The sequence below is a fragment of the Culex pipiens genome, chromosome 2 (genome assembly GCF_016801865.2).
Source record: "Culex pipiens pallens isolate TS chromosome 2, TS_CPP_V2, whole genome shotgun sequence".
In the NCBI taxonomy this organism is placed as follows: Eukaryota; Metazoa; Arthropoda; class Insecta; order Diptera; family Culicidae; genus Culex; species Culex pipiens.
In genome coordinates, this window is record NC_068938.1 from 190,128,313 (window position 1) to 190,146,926 (window position 18,614).

General features: G+C 34.5%; 4 protein-coding genes across 4 annotated transcripts in view; 1 reads left to right on the forward strand and 3 right to left on the reverse strand.

The window, feature by feature from the left end:
- LOC120422938 (long-chain fatty acid transport protein 4) overlaps positions 1 to 9,892 on the reverse strand; it is a 29,285-nt gene extending 19,393 nt beyond the window's left edge. Inside the window, exon 1 of the mRNA XM_039586516.2 lies at positions 9,585 to 9,892. The gene's annotated coding sequence lies outside the window, so the exon portion shown is untranslated. The remainder of the gene's footprint in view (positions 1 to 9,584) is intronic.
- LOC120422939 (histone H3.3A-like) lies at positions 1,545 to 3,762 on the forward strand. Its single transcript, XM_039586517.2, has one exon. The coding sequence runs from the start codon at positions 2,204 to 2,206 to the stop codon at positions 2,612 to 2,614; it is 411 nt and encodes a 136-aa protein (XP_039442451.1). The 5' UTR covers positions 1,545 to 2,203; the 3' UTR covers positions 2,615 to 3,762.
- Positions 9,893 to 14,588: 4,696 nt separating the features above from the next.
- Positions 14,589 to 15,008, reverse strand: LOC120422964 (peptidyl-tRNA hydrolase 2, mitochondrial). The gene has a single exon (XM_052707694.1). It carries the CDS (start codon positions 15,006 to 15,008, stop codon positions 14,619 to 14,621), a length of 390 nt encoding a protein of 129 aa, XP_052563654.1. The 3' UTR covers positions 14,589 to 14,618.
- LOC120422965 (cytochrome c oxidase assembly factor 4 homolog, mitochondrial) lies at positions 14,979 to 15,326 on the reverse strand. Its single transcript, XM_039586553.2, has 2 exons — positions 15,186 to 15,326; positions 14,979 to 15,118 (listed from the first exon to the last, which is right to left on the reverse strand). Exons 1-2 carry the CDS (start codon positions 15,258 to 15,260, stop codon positions 15,005 to 15,007), a joined length of 189 nt encoding a protein of 62 aa, XP_039442487.1. The 5' UTR covers positions 15,261 to 15,326; the 3' UTR covers positions 14,979 to 15,004.
- Positions 15,327 to 18,614: the final 3,288 nt, after the last annotated feature.

Here is an 18,614-nt window from a genome sequence, read left to right on the forward strand (position 1 = left end):
AAGTTTTGCAACGAATTTCTTACAATATTTTTTGCAATTCCTAAAAACGTTTTTTGAATGGATTTTTTGTGAAACATCCATCCATCTGTTGTGTGAATTCACCATTCAAAACAAAAAATATTGAAAAAAAATACTTTTCGATACTGGTGCTGAAAAGTTCATTTCATTTCAGTGCTTAAAAGCTTTACTTTTAGAAGGCATCAAAAAGTATTGAAGTTCCATTCTGTTATTTTTGGTAGTGAAATGTACGCCGTTTCGTCGCTCGAGAATGACAGGAAAAGTAAGTATTTTCGGGTGGAGTTGCAAAAAGTAATATTTTGTTTTTTTTTAACACTTTTGATAAATTAATAACTTCAACATGGAGGGATATTTATGAAAATTAGGCAAGAAGAATTAAGGAAAAAGGTTGAGAACCACCGACTATTGCCATTATTCAATCTAAAAAAATGTTTAAAAAAAAACAAACATCTAATCTCAAGCCTAACATTCAAAAAAAGTTAACAAATAGTTTCACAAAATGTTTTATACATTATTACAGTTATGCTACAACTGAAAATGTACAGTTAACTTCTATTGAAAATTTGCAAAGTATCAATGCATCTATGAAAATATATTCTTTTCCTGAGGTTTTGTTTTTCTGTTTCATGTCTGTGTTCGAAAAATTCCAAACGAGCAAAGTGTCCAAAAGTGTCCTTCTTGATCAATAGTAATAAAATTATCGTTAAATAATGTATTTAAAATAGTTAACATTCAATCGTTCAAATTTTAAATGAAAATTTTGATTTCCAGCAATTGATATGTTGGGAAATTTTAGAAGGGCGGATGACAAAACCTTGAAATAAAATTTAAATAAAAAAATAAAAATAAATTAATATTAGGTAAATTGCGGTTTATAAATTGTTGGCAATGAATCTATTTTTTGTTTAATAACCTATCAAATAAAGAAAAGTTAAATATAAAAAAATCAATAAAATTTACCAATAAAAATAACTGATTTAATTCAGTTGAGGTCAGTAGTAATCCATGTAAATATTGGCATTAAAATAATTCGAAACTATAATTGTTTTAAAACAAAACTTAGTATAATTCATTTATTACCATAAAAGCCACTATTTGATTTTGATTGGTGTTAATTGATTTAAGATTGATGAACATTATTATTTTAATGTACCGTTTTTATTTGGCTGTGTAAGCGCCAATGTATATTATTTGTTTAAAAGCAACGATATTAAAGTATTACAACAACTGCTAATAATGTTTCAGAGATGGCGAAAAAGATTCCACTTGGTGCAGGTGGGATTTGAACCCACAACTGATCAACGGTACTGATCCGCGTTACCAATTATGCTACTGCGACCGGTGACAAATTTGTTGTCTATTGGTGTACAGCACAATCGAATGTCGCGTATTGGATTTCAAAGCTTTCCCATACCAATTGTTTCTCTTTCTATCCTTCTCTTCCACACTACCGTCGTTGCTATTGTATCTCAAATTCTCGCTGAGAAGAGTCTATTTACAAAGTTAGTTCTATAAATAGACTCTTCTCAGCGAGAATTTGAGATACAATAGCAACGACGGTAGTGTGGAAGAGAAGGATAGAAAGAGAAACAATTGGTATGGGAAAGCTTTGAAATCCAATACGCGACATTCGATTGTTCTGTACACCAATAGACAACAAATTTGTCACCGGTCGCAGTAGCATAATTGGTAACGCGGATCAGTACCGTTGATCAGTTGTGGGTTCAAATCCCACCTGCACCAAGTGGAATCTTTTTCGCCATCTCTGAAACATTATTAGCAGTTGTTGTAATACTTTAATATCGTTGCTTTTAAACAAACATTATTATTTTAATAATTATTTTATGTATTCATAATTCGATCACATACAAAATCTGCCATGTCCTCAGAACAAAATAAATGCAATTTTAAGCAGGTAATATACTAAAACTTTTATTCTCAAGACAAAATTTTAAGATATATTTTAGTTTTACCTATACCTATCAATTTGAAATTTTGTCATAAATTTATTTGCTTTAGGTATAACATTGAAAAACATGTTGAACGGTAGAAGTTAATGATGAGGTAGACATTTTTTGGTTGATATTTCAGTATATAAGGTCCTTCTACAACCAGGATCATCATCAACCTACAGCTATCTTCATCTCGTGAACAATCTACACCGCCGAGACCCAATTTCACCGAAATGGCCCGTACCAAGCAGACCGCTCGCAAGTCCACCGGAGGAAAGGCCCCGCGGAAGCAGTTGGCCACCAAGGCCGCCCGTAAGAGTGCCCCCTCGACGGGTGGCGTCAAGAAGCCCCACCGTTACCGGCCCGGAACGGTCGCTCTCCGTGAGATCCGTCGCTACCAGAAGTCGACCGAGTTGCTGATCCGCAAGTTGCCGTTCCAGCGGTTGGTTCGTGAGATTGCGCAGGACTTCAAGACGGATTTGCGCTTCCAAAGTGCGGCGGTGGCCGCCTTGCAGGAAGCTAGTGAGGCTTATCTGGTGGGGCTGTTTGAGGACACTAATTTGTGTGCGATCCACGCGAAGCGTGTGACGATCATGCCCAAGGATATCCAGCTGGCGAGACGGATTCGTGGAGAGCGAGCTTAAGATGTGATTAGAGTTCTAAATTTGATAATATTTCAATAAAATGATTTCAAATAATTTCAAATCGAGTTATTCATCGGCCTTCTAACCACTTTGTTTTCATCCAGCTCATTGCAAACCAGTTTTCTGTTACACATCAGCGGTTTTGTCCTCTTTCTGGGTCATGCATTGCACATGAGTCAACCAGACTTCTGGATAGAATTACCGATGATGCCATGCCATGCAGGTTGACTGTAAGGCTTCTCAGTTTCACTTTGTCTATAGAGTTGGAAGTAACAATCTACCTTATCTGCACTCTTTGTTGGTCGAACCATAAATCCGTTCTGTCATAATCTCTGCCAGACTGATAATCCAATCCGTTCTTAACGAGTCTAGTGTTGTTAAACTCGAACAGCTGAGCAGATCGTGGACTTTGGACCATTTCTCTATCTCTCAACAGAGTTGATTTAGGTCAACATAGACTATACGTCTGTTACTTTCCCAAACATGGAATCAACCCTCTTTCAGCATTCTAGTTCTGAACAGGTTGATAAGACACACAAGTCAGCGCGAAGTAACGATCCAGCAAATTGATGACAGGCCAGTAGGTACTTTGCACTTTGGACCGTCTTCCCCTGCGGCTCTCTGGTGCACGACTCCAACTGCTGATTCGTCTTATTGTAAACCGTACAAGCGCGGGTTGATGTTTATTAAATGCAAACGTTCATAGACTCCCACTACCATGTATTGTAGAAGTGACTGAAGTAAATGTTTCGAAGGGAACAGCTGATTTACATGGTTGAGGATTGTGAAACTATTTTGACCTTTTGCTGGAGAATTTATGACAAAGAAAACCTTAAAATTGTCCACAATTAAAATATTATTACAAGCAATTCCAAAATACCCCCCTCTCCCCTAGCCAAAGTAAGGTGGTACCTGTTGGTGGAGGAGACACGTGTGCGACATACCGTTCTGATGCCGCGCGCGGTTCTGAACTTGATTCTGTCACGCGAAATGTGTGTCTTCGCGGGGGCTGTGATGGGGAGGCTAAGATAATTATAAATCATTTAACCTCCCTCCCCAGCCGAGGCATGCGAATGTCAATTGAAGTTTATCACCGCGAGTCAACAATGTGCAAAGTGTGGTCGGGGGCAGATGGTACAGGTTTCAGATTCTCGGAAGAGCCTGTCAGTGAGATTTTGGCGCCAAAAAGCTAGTAATGAAATCACAATTTTTTCAGGCTTTTTAGAAAAAAAACTCAAAGTATCTCAAAATACAATATTATAAATCCATAAAGTACGTCACGCCAAAATCAGCCAAAATTTACAACCCCCTCTCCCCTTTGTCACGTTTTTCCTATACTTATAACATGCAATGTCACGCTTGCTCAGACCCCCCTCCCCCCTAAAGCGTGACAAATTGTTTAAAGCTTATGTCTGGGCAAAATAAATTTAAAAAATGAAGTTTACACCTGCCCAGTTGTTTTGCAATCATTATTATTCTAAAAATTTAAAGTGTTGAAGAGATTTTTTTTTCGTCGAAAATAAACTTTTTGGCGTGCTGTACATTGTCGATCCCAGACATGCTAAATATGATTTTAAATGCAGGAAAATGCATTTTAAATTGCTTTCAGTTGGTTGAATTTCCTTTAAAAATTGATGTTTTTGAAAAACATTTTACCGCCCCATGATTTTTTGAACTGATTTTAAAATGGAAGACCGATATAAACATTGAAATATATTTGCAACGGCCTTATGTGTTGTTATAAAACCAAAATCAAACAATTAATCTTACCAATACTATTTTTAAGGTATTTGGGGTGCCCAATACATTCTGAGTAAACAATGAGTTCAACCCTCTAATGCCCATATCATGTTTTTCTCGTGTTCAATAGGTCATTTCGAGTAATTTATAATAAGTATTTAAATATGAGTTTCTCTTGTTAAGTTATTGTTTTTACTGGAAGTTAGGACCTAATTATTATCTTTTACTTTTTTTCTGTTTGCTTTTTCGATCTTGGAGTATTTTATACATTTTTTCTACTTAAAAAATTATTGCATACCGTCAGTGAGGGTGACATTAGGTCTGAAGGTGAGATTGGGTCAAAGTATTTTTTTACGTATTTTACCATTTCACAGGTACTTCTCAATGAAACTAAATTCATTTTAGCAGCTGTCTAAAGTTGAGATACGTTTTTGGCCAAAAATGACCTCTCAAAAAATCAGCTTTTTAAATTTTTTGCTGGAATTGATCATAAAAGAACCCAAATGTTTGAAAATCTCGACTTCAAACATTTTAGCATGTCAATACGATTCCCTCGAACAAGACACACTGTTGGATGACTTGTTATTACCATATCTTTGTATTTAAGCATCGTTTTAGTTTCATTTGACCCAATGTCACCCCCTCTAAGGTCAATTTTCAAACGATTGTCATTTAAGGTAGAGTCCATCAAATTTTACCATATTTTGGGAAAATGTTAGTTAACTATCTAAGAACAAATCTTCGATAAAAGATTTTAGATGTTATCTAAAATGTTTTTGTTTTTAAAAAATTACGAGAGGTGTATCGTTTTTTGACCCATAGTCACCCCCACCAACGGTACTTATTTTTACATAAAAAGAAAGTAAATAAGGAAAGTTGATCTTAAAAAAAAATATTTTAAAAAAATGGCAAAATTACATGAAACAAGTAAAATCATCCAGCCAGAGATTGTCTAAACAATTTAAAGTTCTTCTTCCAATGCTAATTTAAATTTGATTGTAAAATATTTTTTGACAAATTTCCAGTTTGACGCTCTCTAAGCGATTTGGGTCTTAGAGGCTTAATAGTTTTGACTTTAATTGGGTTTCCATATTTTTAAAGTAAAAATATATTAATAATATTTTCAAATTATAATAATTTTTTTTTTTAATTCAATCACTTCTAATATCAAATTCTTTCTCATTATAGAGCATTTTAGCCATATTTTAGCTCAATGTCCCAAAACAAAACAACGTAAAAACTGTATTTTCGTGATGCGAAAAATAATAGGTTTATGAGAAACATTTTTTTCATTTCGGTATTAAATAAACTTTGTTAAATTCTTTTTTGATTTTATAATAAAAATCATGTTATTTGATTAATTTATTTAAACATTAATGTTTCCATTAATTTCAGAAACGCGAAATATTCAACATAATGTAGTTGTTATCATTCGTATGATCTTATCGAATTTGAAGCAGTAGGGGTGAAGCTTACAATAAAAAAATCAAACCAGATTTAAATTTTTTTAGACCAATAGTTAAGAAAGTATGTTTTCTTTAACTTTTAACCGATCGGCGGCTCCAAAATTGTGAAAAGATTTTAAAGTTTCTAGTTGATTGATAATGAGCGTTAGACAATGTATTCTGAATAGTTTACAATCAATTTTACAAGTTTTTCAAAGCATTTTAAAAACCAAAATCACATCAACAAATTTCAATAAAATACCATGGTTGTTGTTGTTAATTTATTTATTTCTGGCAGCTTTAACCTTCTTGGTCATTCGCTGCCCTAAATACCATGGTACCAGCCTAATTTCTTTCATCAAAATTGACTCATTGACAGAAACAATTTTTTTATAATTATTACGAAACTTGAACTTGAATAAACTCATATAATTTATTTAATTTTAGTTAAAACAAAATAATGCGTCATTATATGTTTGAAAATATCAACAAATGTACGTCGCATGATAATATAGAGGAGCTGGGGGTAAGACGGCCAGGCGGGGTAAGACGGCCACCCCACTGTTTTAATAAGTATACTAATGAATATTACTAAAATGTTCAGCAATACTGTTTCTCATGCTAAATAATGCATATGGAGTCTCCTTTGCCAGAAATATTGTTTGAAATAGTATAAAAATAGCTAATAATAAACAAATAATTATTGAACTTGAAACTGGATGTAATTTTCATGAATTACAACTTAGGCATTTTTGTTAAATAACAATATGTTTTTCTGTCTTCAAATGTTTTTTCATGTTAAATTGAAGTTTTCCCTAGATTATGTCCCTCGAAAAAGTTCAAAAAATGCGATGAACTGTTTACAAAAAATGTTTAAAAAAATAATTTATTTGGGGGTAAGACGGCCACCAGTAATTTGTAGTTTTTTTTTTATATATGTTATATTTTTGACGGTTTTTGACTATTAAGACATATTTGTAGATAAAGGAAAAGCATTTTCAATAAAACTATCCATTTTTAATCAAAATGCTGTTAACTACCGTCTCGACAACATTCTTTACTGTGATATAGCAAAACTCATTGAATACACCCAAAACTGGCAGCGCTAGTCCGAGAGAATGATGGTCTCGAGTCGAGATAATAGTGGTACCATTCACGGACGCAGAGAACACAGCTCGTGATGGGCGATAGAACTATTCTCTCGAGGTTCATTTGCAAAAAAAGTTCATTCGTCAAACAAAAAACCAAAAGTGTCAACAACGGGAATCGAACCAGAGACCTTTGACAAACCAATTCATTGACTTAGCTGCCTCGGCCACCACAGCTTGGTGACCATGGAGAAGTCAGAAGTCGATGTATGACACTTGTTGGAGATTTATTGATTCAACTATCGAATGAACTCATTTGTTATGATGGTGTGAGTTGGTACCATTATTCTATCGATTTTGGCACTGAGCCCTCAATAAATTTTGAGAGAACGATTATCTCGATTCTGAATTTTGGGTGTAGAATGAAATCCTATGAAACTTTTCATAAAAATCGCTAATTTAATATTGTTTATATAATTTTGATTTACTTATTCTAATCGAAATACACAAACTATTTTTTTTGTATCAAATTGTGTTTGTTTAGTAGTAAAAATTCATTGTTTTTCATACAATTTGGTCGCAATAATATGAAATTCACTGAGCCAAAATATGAAATTTTTTAAACAGCATTTTTCTTCACATTTTAAACCTGATTTTTTTTCAACCAAAATAGTTATGATGTTTAGAGAAGTCTGTTGAACCAACCATGTAGGTGTTTGGGTGGGTTTAGCAAAGTTATTAATTTAATTTATAGCATTGGCCGTCTTACCCCGCGTATTTCATATATATACGATTTCAATTATTTTTTTAAAATTGCTGAAAAGTATTGAAAATTGGTTTTTAGACCAACTAATTTATGTCATTTCTATAATGGACTAGTAGTAGAACAATATGTACGTAATTTGAGATCAAAATAATCTGTTGTGTAAATTTTATTAGACTTCTCCCTTAGGGTGGCCGTCTTACCCCCATCTCCCCTATTTTCATAAATACAAGTTGTTAAGAATCATACTTGTCATGATTCATTTTGGTGACTGTTTTCATATTCTATGTAAACATATGAGTTTCATGATAAATCAATGATTGTCGACCTGGACGTCATTGAATACATCATGAAATTATATAAATTTGAAGAAACATTTGTTTTAGATTTATTATCCCTTCTGTGCCTGCAAGAAGGGTTCAGTTTATTAAATTGACATTACTCATCAAACATTGTAAAGTGATAAGCAATTTTTCTTTTATTTCGCTACTGAATTCATATTTTTATAAAAAAAAACCTTGCTTAATTCACCTTTTGGTGGATTGGTGGATGGGTGGAAAGGTCTTTTGATTACACATTTAACGATGAGTTGCATGATTGATAAGGATATCATTTTTTTTTAAAATATCTGAGAATCGGATTCAAAATAGTGTATAATGAACACTCAAGTGCTCAAAACTTTTGATAGGGTTGTCAAATCTTCAATCTTATGGAAAGCTCTTTTGATTATCCATCCAACGATAGGTTACATGACAGATCCGGAAAACGATTTCATTAGCATATTTGAGATCCGGCCTCTGAAAAGTGTATAAATAACACTTAAGTTGTTATAACTTTTGATAGGGTTGTCGGATCTTGTTTTGTACTCGTTAGAAGGGTCTTTTCAATAAAATGTATAACATGACCGGTTTTTTCTTACACAAACCACTCTTTTTACAATCTTTTAAACTTAATTCTAGATCGTTTTTTAGCCTTACTTTTGAAGTACTCAACTAAACTTCATAATTTTCAATACGGATTTATGGGACCCCAAGACAAATCGAACGAGGCCAAAACGGCCCAAATCGGTTTAGTCAGTGCTGAGATAATCGAGAGAATATTTTTCGGTGCACAGCCCAACATCCCTACACACACGCAATAGTGATAGAAAATGATTCTTAGGCAGCAAACGCGAATTGGAAAAGCCAACTGAACCAAGATTATCCATATTCAAATACGAACACAAGTTACATAAAGGTTTCAAAATTTCCCGGAAAACGTCACATTTTCCGACGATGGTATCAATGCTTTTAGTTCGGCCACGACGCACATAAAAAAATCGTAAAACGCACAAAATTACCCACTCCTCAGTGGCCTTCAAATTCTCCCATTGTATTTAGAACGCGCAGTTCACCCTCCAAAAACAGGGGCAGTCCATGAAACAACCAACACCACCAGCATATTCATCGAACCACCAACTCAGCCGATCCATCATCCCACTCCATATATCTTAATACAGTTCCTAATACAGCTCTATATCTGTTTTTCAAGCTACATTCTGGCGAGATACACTAAAACGATCTCAACGACTCCGGACGACGACGACGCAGAAAATCGTGCGCTTGCTAATTTGTTCAATGAGTGAGTATGTTTTATCCTTGATTGAAATAAATCCAACGATCGTAACAGTCGCTCAGAATACTCGCGTAGAACCTTCAACTCTCGAAAAAAAGCACGCCCATTTGAATGGTGATATATTTTAAAATACGCCAACGCAACGCAACTGAACCGACAACAGAGTTCATTGATATTCTTTCAGGGTGCATTCTCTCAGCTGATGTTTGCTGATTGGTCGTAGTGGTACGAGGGTGGACTTTGTAATTAAATTCTTGAGATAGGTCATGACGACGTGAAAGGGAAACGACCGATTGATGAAGTGAAGAACTTGGCCTTACTTGTTTTGGTACAGAACTGCTAAAGTCGTCTTCACGATTCACTTTCATGAAATTGTCATCAAATCTTCATACATTCTTTGCCCAACTTATCACTCTTCCTAATTCTTTTAGTATCTTCCAGAGCTGTCTAACAAATATCACTTGTCCACTTCTTCCAGTCCTTCTTTCAACAAGTGTTATTTAACTTTTATCTGTTTGTTCTCTCTCTGTTTTCTAACAATCGACCAGATTGTCACTTGTTTCCACTTTACTTGCTTTGCTCACACTCGACGAACCGTTCCGAGCCGATTGCACGACAAGACTGAGCGCGACTGCGACTGCGGCTTCATCAGCCCCGAGAGGAGCCTAAGTCCGATGCGCAGTAACGGGCCCGGTAGGCTGGTTCAACGTTTGTGACATTTTGTGTTATTGCGGAACTCAGATTTTTTTTTCGATTTTTCAATTAGTTTTTATTAGTAAATAATCAATGCACAAATTCGTAATTCTTATAACCTACACAGAAAAAAAAATCATGGTAATATTACATCTGGGAAGGGGTACATCTTTTATGTCAGAAAAAAGGTGTAATTTTACCTCTGGAAATGTGTAATTTTACCACTTTTCTGTTGTAATGTCACTTTTTCAGTCTAAATTGAGGTAAAATTACATCATAGAAGAGGTAATATAAAACCTTCCAAAATTAAAGCTAATAGAGTTTTGGAGTTCCTTTCATGTATGAATTCTTGAGTTTTTTTATTGTACGATCAGTTTCTAACTGGACTCGGTCGTTGGAAACGACCGTAGGCTCAACGACCGAAGAAATAGGCGGCGGGTCAGATGCGGGCATAACAATGTCAAAACCTCTCCCCCCCTCTCTTCGTCTCACCATGAATCTGCTGCTTTGTTGACAAACAAACGGAGCACGCGGTCCCATGATGGAGGCATCGAGCCAGAGTTAGGGGTGATCATGTGATTGAAAATAAAACTGTTTTCAAGAAAAATAATATTTTTCCGACTGAATTCAAAAATTTGCGAAGCAATTAAAAATGAAAAAAAATTGGTAAAAGGAAATGATGACAGATTATGTGTCGAAAATGTGACATCAGAAAATGATGAATTTTCGTCAGTTTCTGGTAAATATTCATCAGGTCCTCATTTTTATATATTTTTTAGTTTAAAAAAATTAACTTATAGGCCACGGTTTCAAAATTTTATTTTTGTGAGGTTTTTTTTTTAATTTCATAAAAGTTTAAAATATTTTTAAACAAGCTCAAACAATCTAAATATGATTATCAATGCAGAAAAAGGCACTTTAGATTGTTATGAGTTGATTATATTTTATTTTCATTGTTATTTTCCAGTATTATGAAAGATTTTTGCCCCCAGATTTTTCAAACCAATTTTGAAGAGGGGGTGACATAAATTTTGAAAAATATTTGCAGTGGCCTCAATAAAAAAACAATTTCCGATAATTTTTCTGAATCTTTCATGAAATGTTAGAAAAAATTAAAGTGATGATAAAAAATAACCAAAACTCATCCAAATCAATGATATCATTACATTTAGATACACACTTAAAAAATCTATCAGTTTTTTTACATTCAGCTCTCAAGAAATAAAAAAAATAAGTTTTTAAGGACAACTCTAGATTGCTTCTTAATGTGGGCCATGGGTTTTCTATGTACATAGGACCCTTTGTAAACGAAAATTTATTGGAACAGCCTAAGGCATCACAATGAACCCCTTGCTTTTCTGCCTCACTTCATCAGTTTTAAATATGGGACACGAGGCGTTCTAGTCGCGTGGTTCCAAAAATTCTCCAACACACCCAAACTATTTCATAAGTTGTGAAACAGCATCGGGTGAGATAATTTTCATAGCCTAGCTCAAAGAATCCAGTGATGGAATCGCTAAATTTTCAAAAACTGAATGATACAAATTAGTTTTGTAGGTTTTGTATAAAACCGTTTAATATACAAATTTTCAACTGCCGGCACTCAAAGCAGTGGTCGTTGTGATGCGTCACAAATTTACTTCACACTCACATTTTGAGGTTAGCTACCGCAATAGAACAAGAAACTAAAACATAAAAAGGGCGCCCATAATACCCTCATAATGGATGTCACTCAACACGCATATTGTACCGCGCCGTTGACGAACATGCTGGGCCTTCCAAAGAGGGTGCGTAATACGTCATTCCAGCATACAAAAATTCTGATCACTCACACAAACACACCCTAGCACAAGTAAATTTTGAAATATCCTAACACAATCACACATTCAGTTCAGTGGAATATTTTTGGCCGAGTTATGCTCTGCAATGTAAAAGTGCTGATCTGTGAGAGGAGAGGTGCATCAGTAGCAGCAGAATGAACCCATTGAAGGGCTTTTTTCATTGATGATGAACAGTACGGCCTGTTGAGCGTGCATAACGTACGACACTTCCGGACACTGTGTGTTGAATGATTTTAGATTATTATAACGTTACCATTATTGAGAAAATATTTTTTCAATTCAAATAATATGGTTGATAAATAAAAGAAAGAATATCATCTGAGGGTCTTAAAATTTCTTAAGGTAATGAAATGCTGCACCTATTGCCAAAATTTCCAACGTCAAAAATCAAACAATTAAGCAATTTTATGAATTGGATATTTATAGCGCCTTTCTAATCTAATCTAATCTAATCTATATATATATAGCGCCTTTCACAGGTAAAAAACTTAAGATGCTCGTACATCGAAAATTTAAAGTCGGAAAATTGCATTTTCGGGACATTTCATTTTTCATTTTTTTTTATTGTTCGTGTTACCATAAACAATCAATCTCAATTACTTTACCACTTAACTTGATCGAAAAATTTGATATTTCGACCAAGTTTGACCACAAGCATCGAAAGTCGTTCATGAAAATCTTCCCTAGAGGGTAGCTCCGCGTAAGCCCGGATTTGGACTACCCTCTTGGTCATCGATATTTAAATGATTTTTTTAACAGAGAATTGAATTTAAAATAGCTGGCTTGCTTTTTTTATTGACGTTTTTAATGGCTTACAACTTTTCATACTTTGTGAGCGACATTAAAATAAGAATATTTTGGTAATAAATATATTTTTTCCATTCATTTTTGAGTAATTTTATGAAATTTTCAATATTCACAAAAATTACAAAAGAAAATTAAAATAAATAATTTTAATTACAATTTTATTCACATTTTTTCTAAAAAATGCATGCATTTTTGAATTCATTTCAGATAGTTTTAGAGTGCCGTAAAGTTACCAATATTATTATGGGATGAAGAATCACTTACCCTAATAATCTGCAAGTTTTAGACGCACGAATAATTAGGGTATTTTAACCATTAGTGGACCCCCTAGTAGAGCCGACGCGCATTTTTCACAATTTTTCAATATTTTAAGCACTTTTTCATAACCCTTTGTACAAAACAATGATATCTGAAGTCATTTGAACAATTTTGACTATTTGTTTCATCAGTAATTTGTTTTTGAGCAGAAAAATAGCCATCTGAAAAAAAAATTTTTTGCCTGTTATGGACCCCCTTTTCCTATAGTGGACCCGGGTCCATAATCCGATTGTGGACCCGGGTCCACTATAGGAACACTATTATTTTTATATCAAATTTAATCACTATTTGGTGTTTTGAATGAATAAAAGATGAATTTCCATCATAAACAAATATGTTTTGTTAACAAATTTAGCTTAAAACAACAAAAAACTTAACAGACATTTAAACAAATTCATTTCCGAAAAAGATCAAAGAAAACGTTTCAAAAACAACTGTAAACATTAAAATGATAAAAAAAAGTAATTTTGACGCACATTTTTTCATAAAAATTATATAAATAGTTGACCGGATCAAAACAATAGATTTGTTTACAGCTGCAGATAAAACTACGCATGTTTATTTTCAATAAATATTTTGTTATTGATTTGCTTCAGTTAAGAACAATTAACAATAGTTTTTTATTAATTTTAAATTCTTACGGCTTCAGGATTTTTGATACTTTTAACATGAAAATAGCTTTATTTATACTTTATACTCATAATTGAAAAATATGCAATTAGGTTGATTACAACAAGCATTTATTGTATGTTTAAGAGAAAATTTTGCTTAAATACACAGTTTTCTTCATTTTTGAAGGGTAAATTAACACTTTTGGAAAAGTTGGGATTTTCGTTGTCCTATATTGGACCCCTCTAATTTATGCTTGATAATGAGCAGTTCTTTGCTTTATTTTAGTATAGTTAATTAAACTTACATTATTTCGACTTACTGAAGTTAAATAACAGTCAAAAAATATTGTATAGTTAATTCAATCATAAAATAGAAATGCTGTTTTGTTGTGAAAATGCTAGTGACCATGTCTAATTTCAGAAGTCGAACTCAAAACACTTATTTTGGCAAAAAGGACAATCCAATGTGAGTCAACATTATTTTTAATGATGCTGGACATGCCAAATTTTTTTTTTTTATTTTACTTGAAACATCGATTTCGAGTTCATTTTATTCTAATTTAAATAGTTGTCTGATGAAGACAATGCATTTTCTCGCCATCTTGGATTTTATAAATTAGGGACCATCCATAAACCACGTGGACACTAATTATTTATTCATCCCGTAAAGTACTGTCTTCAAAATAATTTACCATAAAGTTTGACTTTTTTTTACAATCAGATTGTTGCAGGATTGGGTTCGTTAGTTTGACACTTATTTTGAAATAAGAAGAGAACAACTTCCTTGGTTGCTGTGCACCCTTAAGTTATTTTGAAATGAGTTTACAATAGGGTGCTTATAATTAGACTTTTCAGGCTTAATTATATGGGTGCACTAAGCCTCGTTTCTGAAGGCTTGACTGAACAAAACCGCAAGCAGCTCAAGCCAAATGCATTTTCCATACTTCTATGGGAAAAGACACTTTTAGCAATTTTTGAGCATGTTGGTCATATTTGCAATTCATGTTATCATCATAGACGGAAATTTTCTCAAATTAAAAACAAAAGCACTAAGTTCATTAACCACATATTGTTTTTAATAACACTACATCAACTTCAAATGCCCTGCCAACGAATCGATAACCTCCGCCGAGTCTGGCCCCAGTCCCAGCACCGTCTCCGTCCCGCTCTGCACCTGTGTTCTTCCGGCATCGCGCACAATCTCCGCAACGACCTTCTTCTCTGCTGCCAGCTCAGCTATCCGTTCCATCCCTTCCAGGTCGTCCACTTTGACCACAATCTTTGGTTGACCCTGGACCAGCCAGCGCTTCAGCATCGACTCATTAACCGAAGCAGACCTCACGTAGCACATGACGGCCGCGTGAGCACACTGGGAGGCAATTTTACCCTTTTTCAGTCCGAGATCGGATCGAACTACGAGGACCATCTTTGTGGGACCGGCGACGGCTTTGACTACGGATTTGAGAAGGTTCATTTCTGGTCGTACTTTTGGCGTTGCTTTTGGGTGTAATCCTGCATACAGGATTTAAAGTCTTTGACCACGTCTTGGCACTTGCGCCAGTCGCCGGTTTCCGCGATGCACTCCTAAAAGCAAAAATAAACGAATATTTACGTAACTGAAGTGAAAGCCGGTATGCCTTTTTATTCTTACTTGAACTTTGTAGTGAAGATTTATACAGCCAGTCTTTTTCAACATCTGCTCGACGGGATCTTCAATATCGCTCATCGTAGTTTTTTTACAGTTTTACGAGGAAGTTACGCTAAACTCATTGATAAATCACTGAGTTTTTTCAATGAAAACCAACGTAAACAGACGAACGGCTCTCCGGCTGACAATCAAAACAAAATCACGTGCGTAATGCCTCATCGACCAAACTAGTCAGGGGACTGAGAAGCGCCACAAGGGATTATGTGCTAATACACTGTCAGGAATAATTTTATAAATAACATATTTATGTATATATTTAATATATTTTTTGCTCTTACAAAAAAAAAATATATATTCAGATGCTATATTTTTCAATTACAGAGCGTATTTGTCGATTCAAATATCGCTACTTCGAATGTGCGCTGATTGGAATGCTTGTTAATTCGAACGTATTCAAATTTAAAACGTCACTCAAACCTCAAATTTTATTGTCAAATTAACCTTTACCTTTCGACCCAAAAATAAAAAAAAAATTGTTTCAAAATTCAAGCCTTGTTTTAAAAAATAGGCAAAATGTACAACTTTTCATTACCATAGACAACTTATAAGCATAGAGATATCTACGCACGATAGTGTGTTAGTTTGTAACAAATAACAAATAATAACAAATTTACACGTTGACATTGGCAAATCGAATCAGCTGTGTCCTTTAATATAAGGCTTTCTAGTCAGAAAATTACCAACACATTCAAAGTATGTTTACATGACAGCTGGACATTTGTTTGCATCAGGCTTCCTATCTCTTTCTAGCAAAAGTTTTTTGTCAGGCAACTTCAAGCTGGTTTTTTTGACTGACCGCCCGACATGTCATCCAACATACTTCGCAGGGCTGTGACAGCTCGAGCTCGATCATTGTTTGCATCAGGACACTGTGACGAGGAGTTCATCATTTTCGAATTAAATAATATTTTTTTCACTGGGCCTAGAAAGCCTTATACCACGAGCACGAGGTAAAAATCTGTAAACATAGTTTTTGCTTTTTGCTACAATGTATTTCTCATAGGCTGGTATGCAGATCGGAAGGAAAGGGGTCAAGAAACAGCTTTACGAGCAACAGAACAAAAGAGAGGGAATGATTTCTTGGGGCTTTTCTTCACCCTCTCTGGCTTACTTACGCTGGGGCTCATTTTATTTTTTTCTTGAACGGTTCCTTTCGAAGTGCGTATACCGCTTATGGAGTGAACTGTCAAAAACTGTTCGACGGTGGGTACTCCATTAGAGAGCAGGATTCTATTTTTTCTCGAAATTATGAATACACACAAAGATAAAAGACTTTAATAATAAAAGTAACCTACTTTTACCTTAAAAATTTGCAAAAACTAGCTAGAATAAAAGTTAAACTTTTTCTTAATCTATAAAAAGTGTGGAATTTGGGGGTCTGAGGCCGTGTTACGCTACATACAAAATTTTTAAAATTTGTATGGACATTTTGTTATGAAGGGGGGGGGGAGGGGCTCAAAAATCATTTTTTTGCGTTACGTTATAAAAGAACGCTCCCTTACTGTGGTATTAAAAGGTCCCCTTTTAATTCAAAAAAAATAATTTCTACTGAAATTTACCAATACGTACTTTAATTTCAACCAACAAAATTTTTGCCCCAATAGCAGAGCTGCATTGTTAATTTGATTTTGGTTAACGGCGGTAAATTTTCTTAAAATAATTCGTTGGCTTTGAACTGTCAAAAATTGATAACGGTGGATACTTTTCAACCACAGTTTTTGTGTGTGATCAATGCAGTAGGTTGCTAAAGACCGCCATCTTAAGTGATTGAGACGGATAACGCAAACTGTGCACATTGAAAACAAACATATTTTTTCTTAATAATTCAATTTTAGTTATAAGAATTATGGTAGTCAAAGTCAAATTACACAGTAGTTAAGTTAAACGTTTCATTTGATTAAAGTACAACTTTAAATGAGGTCATCGGCCCGATGTATGCTTTATAATCTCAACTTTAGTAGTTTATTTTGCAAATAAATTGAGAAAAATCACCTCAAAAACATACACTAACTTTTAAATGTATATTGCGGTAAGTTTTTATATAAAAACAATAATTACTTTCCATTTTATGCCTGCGCAGTTGCTTTGTTTTGGTTCCGTAACGAACAGCACTGAAAATACGCCACACTTTTTATTCATTTGCCCAAAAACTCGAATGATTGAATAAAGCAGCATCATAGATCTAATTGGTTTGTGTTCCAATTTTAAGCCAATTCACTATCAAATTCAATTGTTTGGGCGATTGACTTTTTGGTAATTATTGACACGTTAGTTTCTTTCGGGTGGCTCAAGCTTTTCAAGTGATTTGATCATGAATTTGCCCCACTGTCTTGAACTATTCAAAGTGATGAGGAAAACACATGTAATTGATCTTAAGATCTACACAACACAAGCACTATTCAAAGTCAACGTGATTTTCCACTTGAATTTAATGTGTTTCACTGATTGATTTTAGCGTGACTTTTATCGATGGCTAGAAGCGAGGCTAGAACGAGTAGCACAAAAAACTCTCCCGTTTTCAACTGGCCGGCCGGCGCAGTGGTAGCGTGCACGACTAGCAAGCGAGAATCTGTAAATCGCTTGTACGTACTATTATTTTCAACACAATTTAAAATTCAAGTGTTTGGCTATTGAAACCGCAATTTCAAGTGTTTTGCAATTGATATTTGAGTGCTCTGTACAGCAGGGTCAGATCATGTGCGAAACACTTCGATGCGCTGTGGGAGTTTTGCTGGCGCCGTAATTGGGTACTAAAGTCCTATGTCAATTTTTATGTACAACGGTAAAAAACACGATTAAAAACCATTTCTGATCACTTTTTTTCATTTTAATGCAAATTTTTTTTTTTGACAAGACAACATTTTTTCGATGGATCAACTATGGTCCCCTTGGAACGAGCTGTCAAGTAGGAGCTTTTCTGTCAAGAAGGACCGCGAGGTTAATTTTTCAAAATTGATTTAAAAATCCATTTTAAACTCTTTGTGCTCGTACAAGGGTCATTGTACTCAGAAAAATAAGCTTTATCGCTGTAAACAATAATATCAGCAATCTAAGCTTCATTTTAGGACCCAATTGACAGCTCCCTTTTGTTCTGGTGCCAAAGTTGACAGCTTGTGTTGGAACGGTCCCTATGTAGGAGAACCAAACAGCACTTATTCTTCATACAAAATGTGGAGAAAAACCATTCGGTCCTGTCTTAATATTATAGAAAAAATCAAAGTGTACGTCTCGTTGTACGTGTTTCTACAGACTTCAAAGTTGATGCTTCCCTCGTGTTGAGTCTGGTTTATATTTGTTGAAATTTGAGTAAGTTTCGAGAGCAGTGTAACTACATTTTCCCCACAAAATTCACCACCCGGGTCACCCGATGAC

Excerpts from the sequence above, each read along its gene's own strand:
- LOC120422939 (XM_039586517.2), top strand. The coding sequence starts at position 2,204 with ATGGCCCGTACCAAGCAGACCGCTCGCAAGTCCACCGGAGGAAAGGCC.
- LOC120422964 (XM_052707694.1), bottom strand. The coding sequence starts at position 15,008 with ATGAACCTTCTCAAATCCGTAGTCAAAGCCGTCGCCGGTCCCACAAAG.
- LOC120422965 (XM_039586553.2), bottom strand. The coding sequence starts at position 15,260 with ATGAGCGATATTGAAGATCCCGTCGAGCAGATGTTGAAAAAGACTGGC. Across the intron at positions 15,119-15,185 it reads ATCTTCACTACAAAGTTCAA|GAGTGCATCGCGGAAACCGG; the intron begins GTAAGAATAAAA and ends TTTTGCTTTTAG.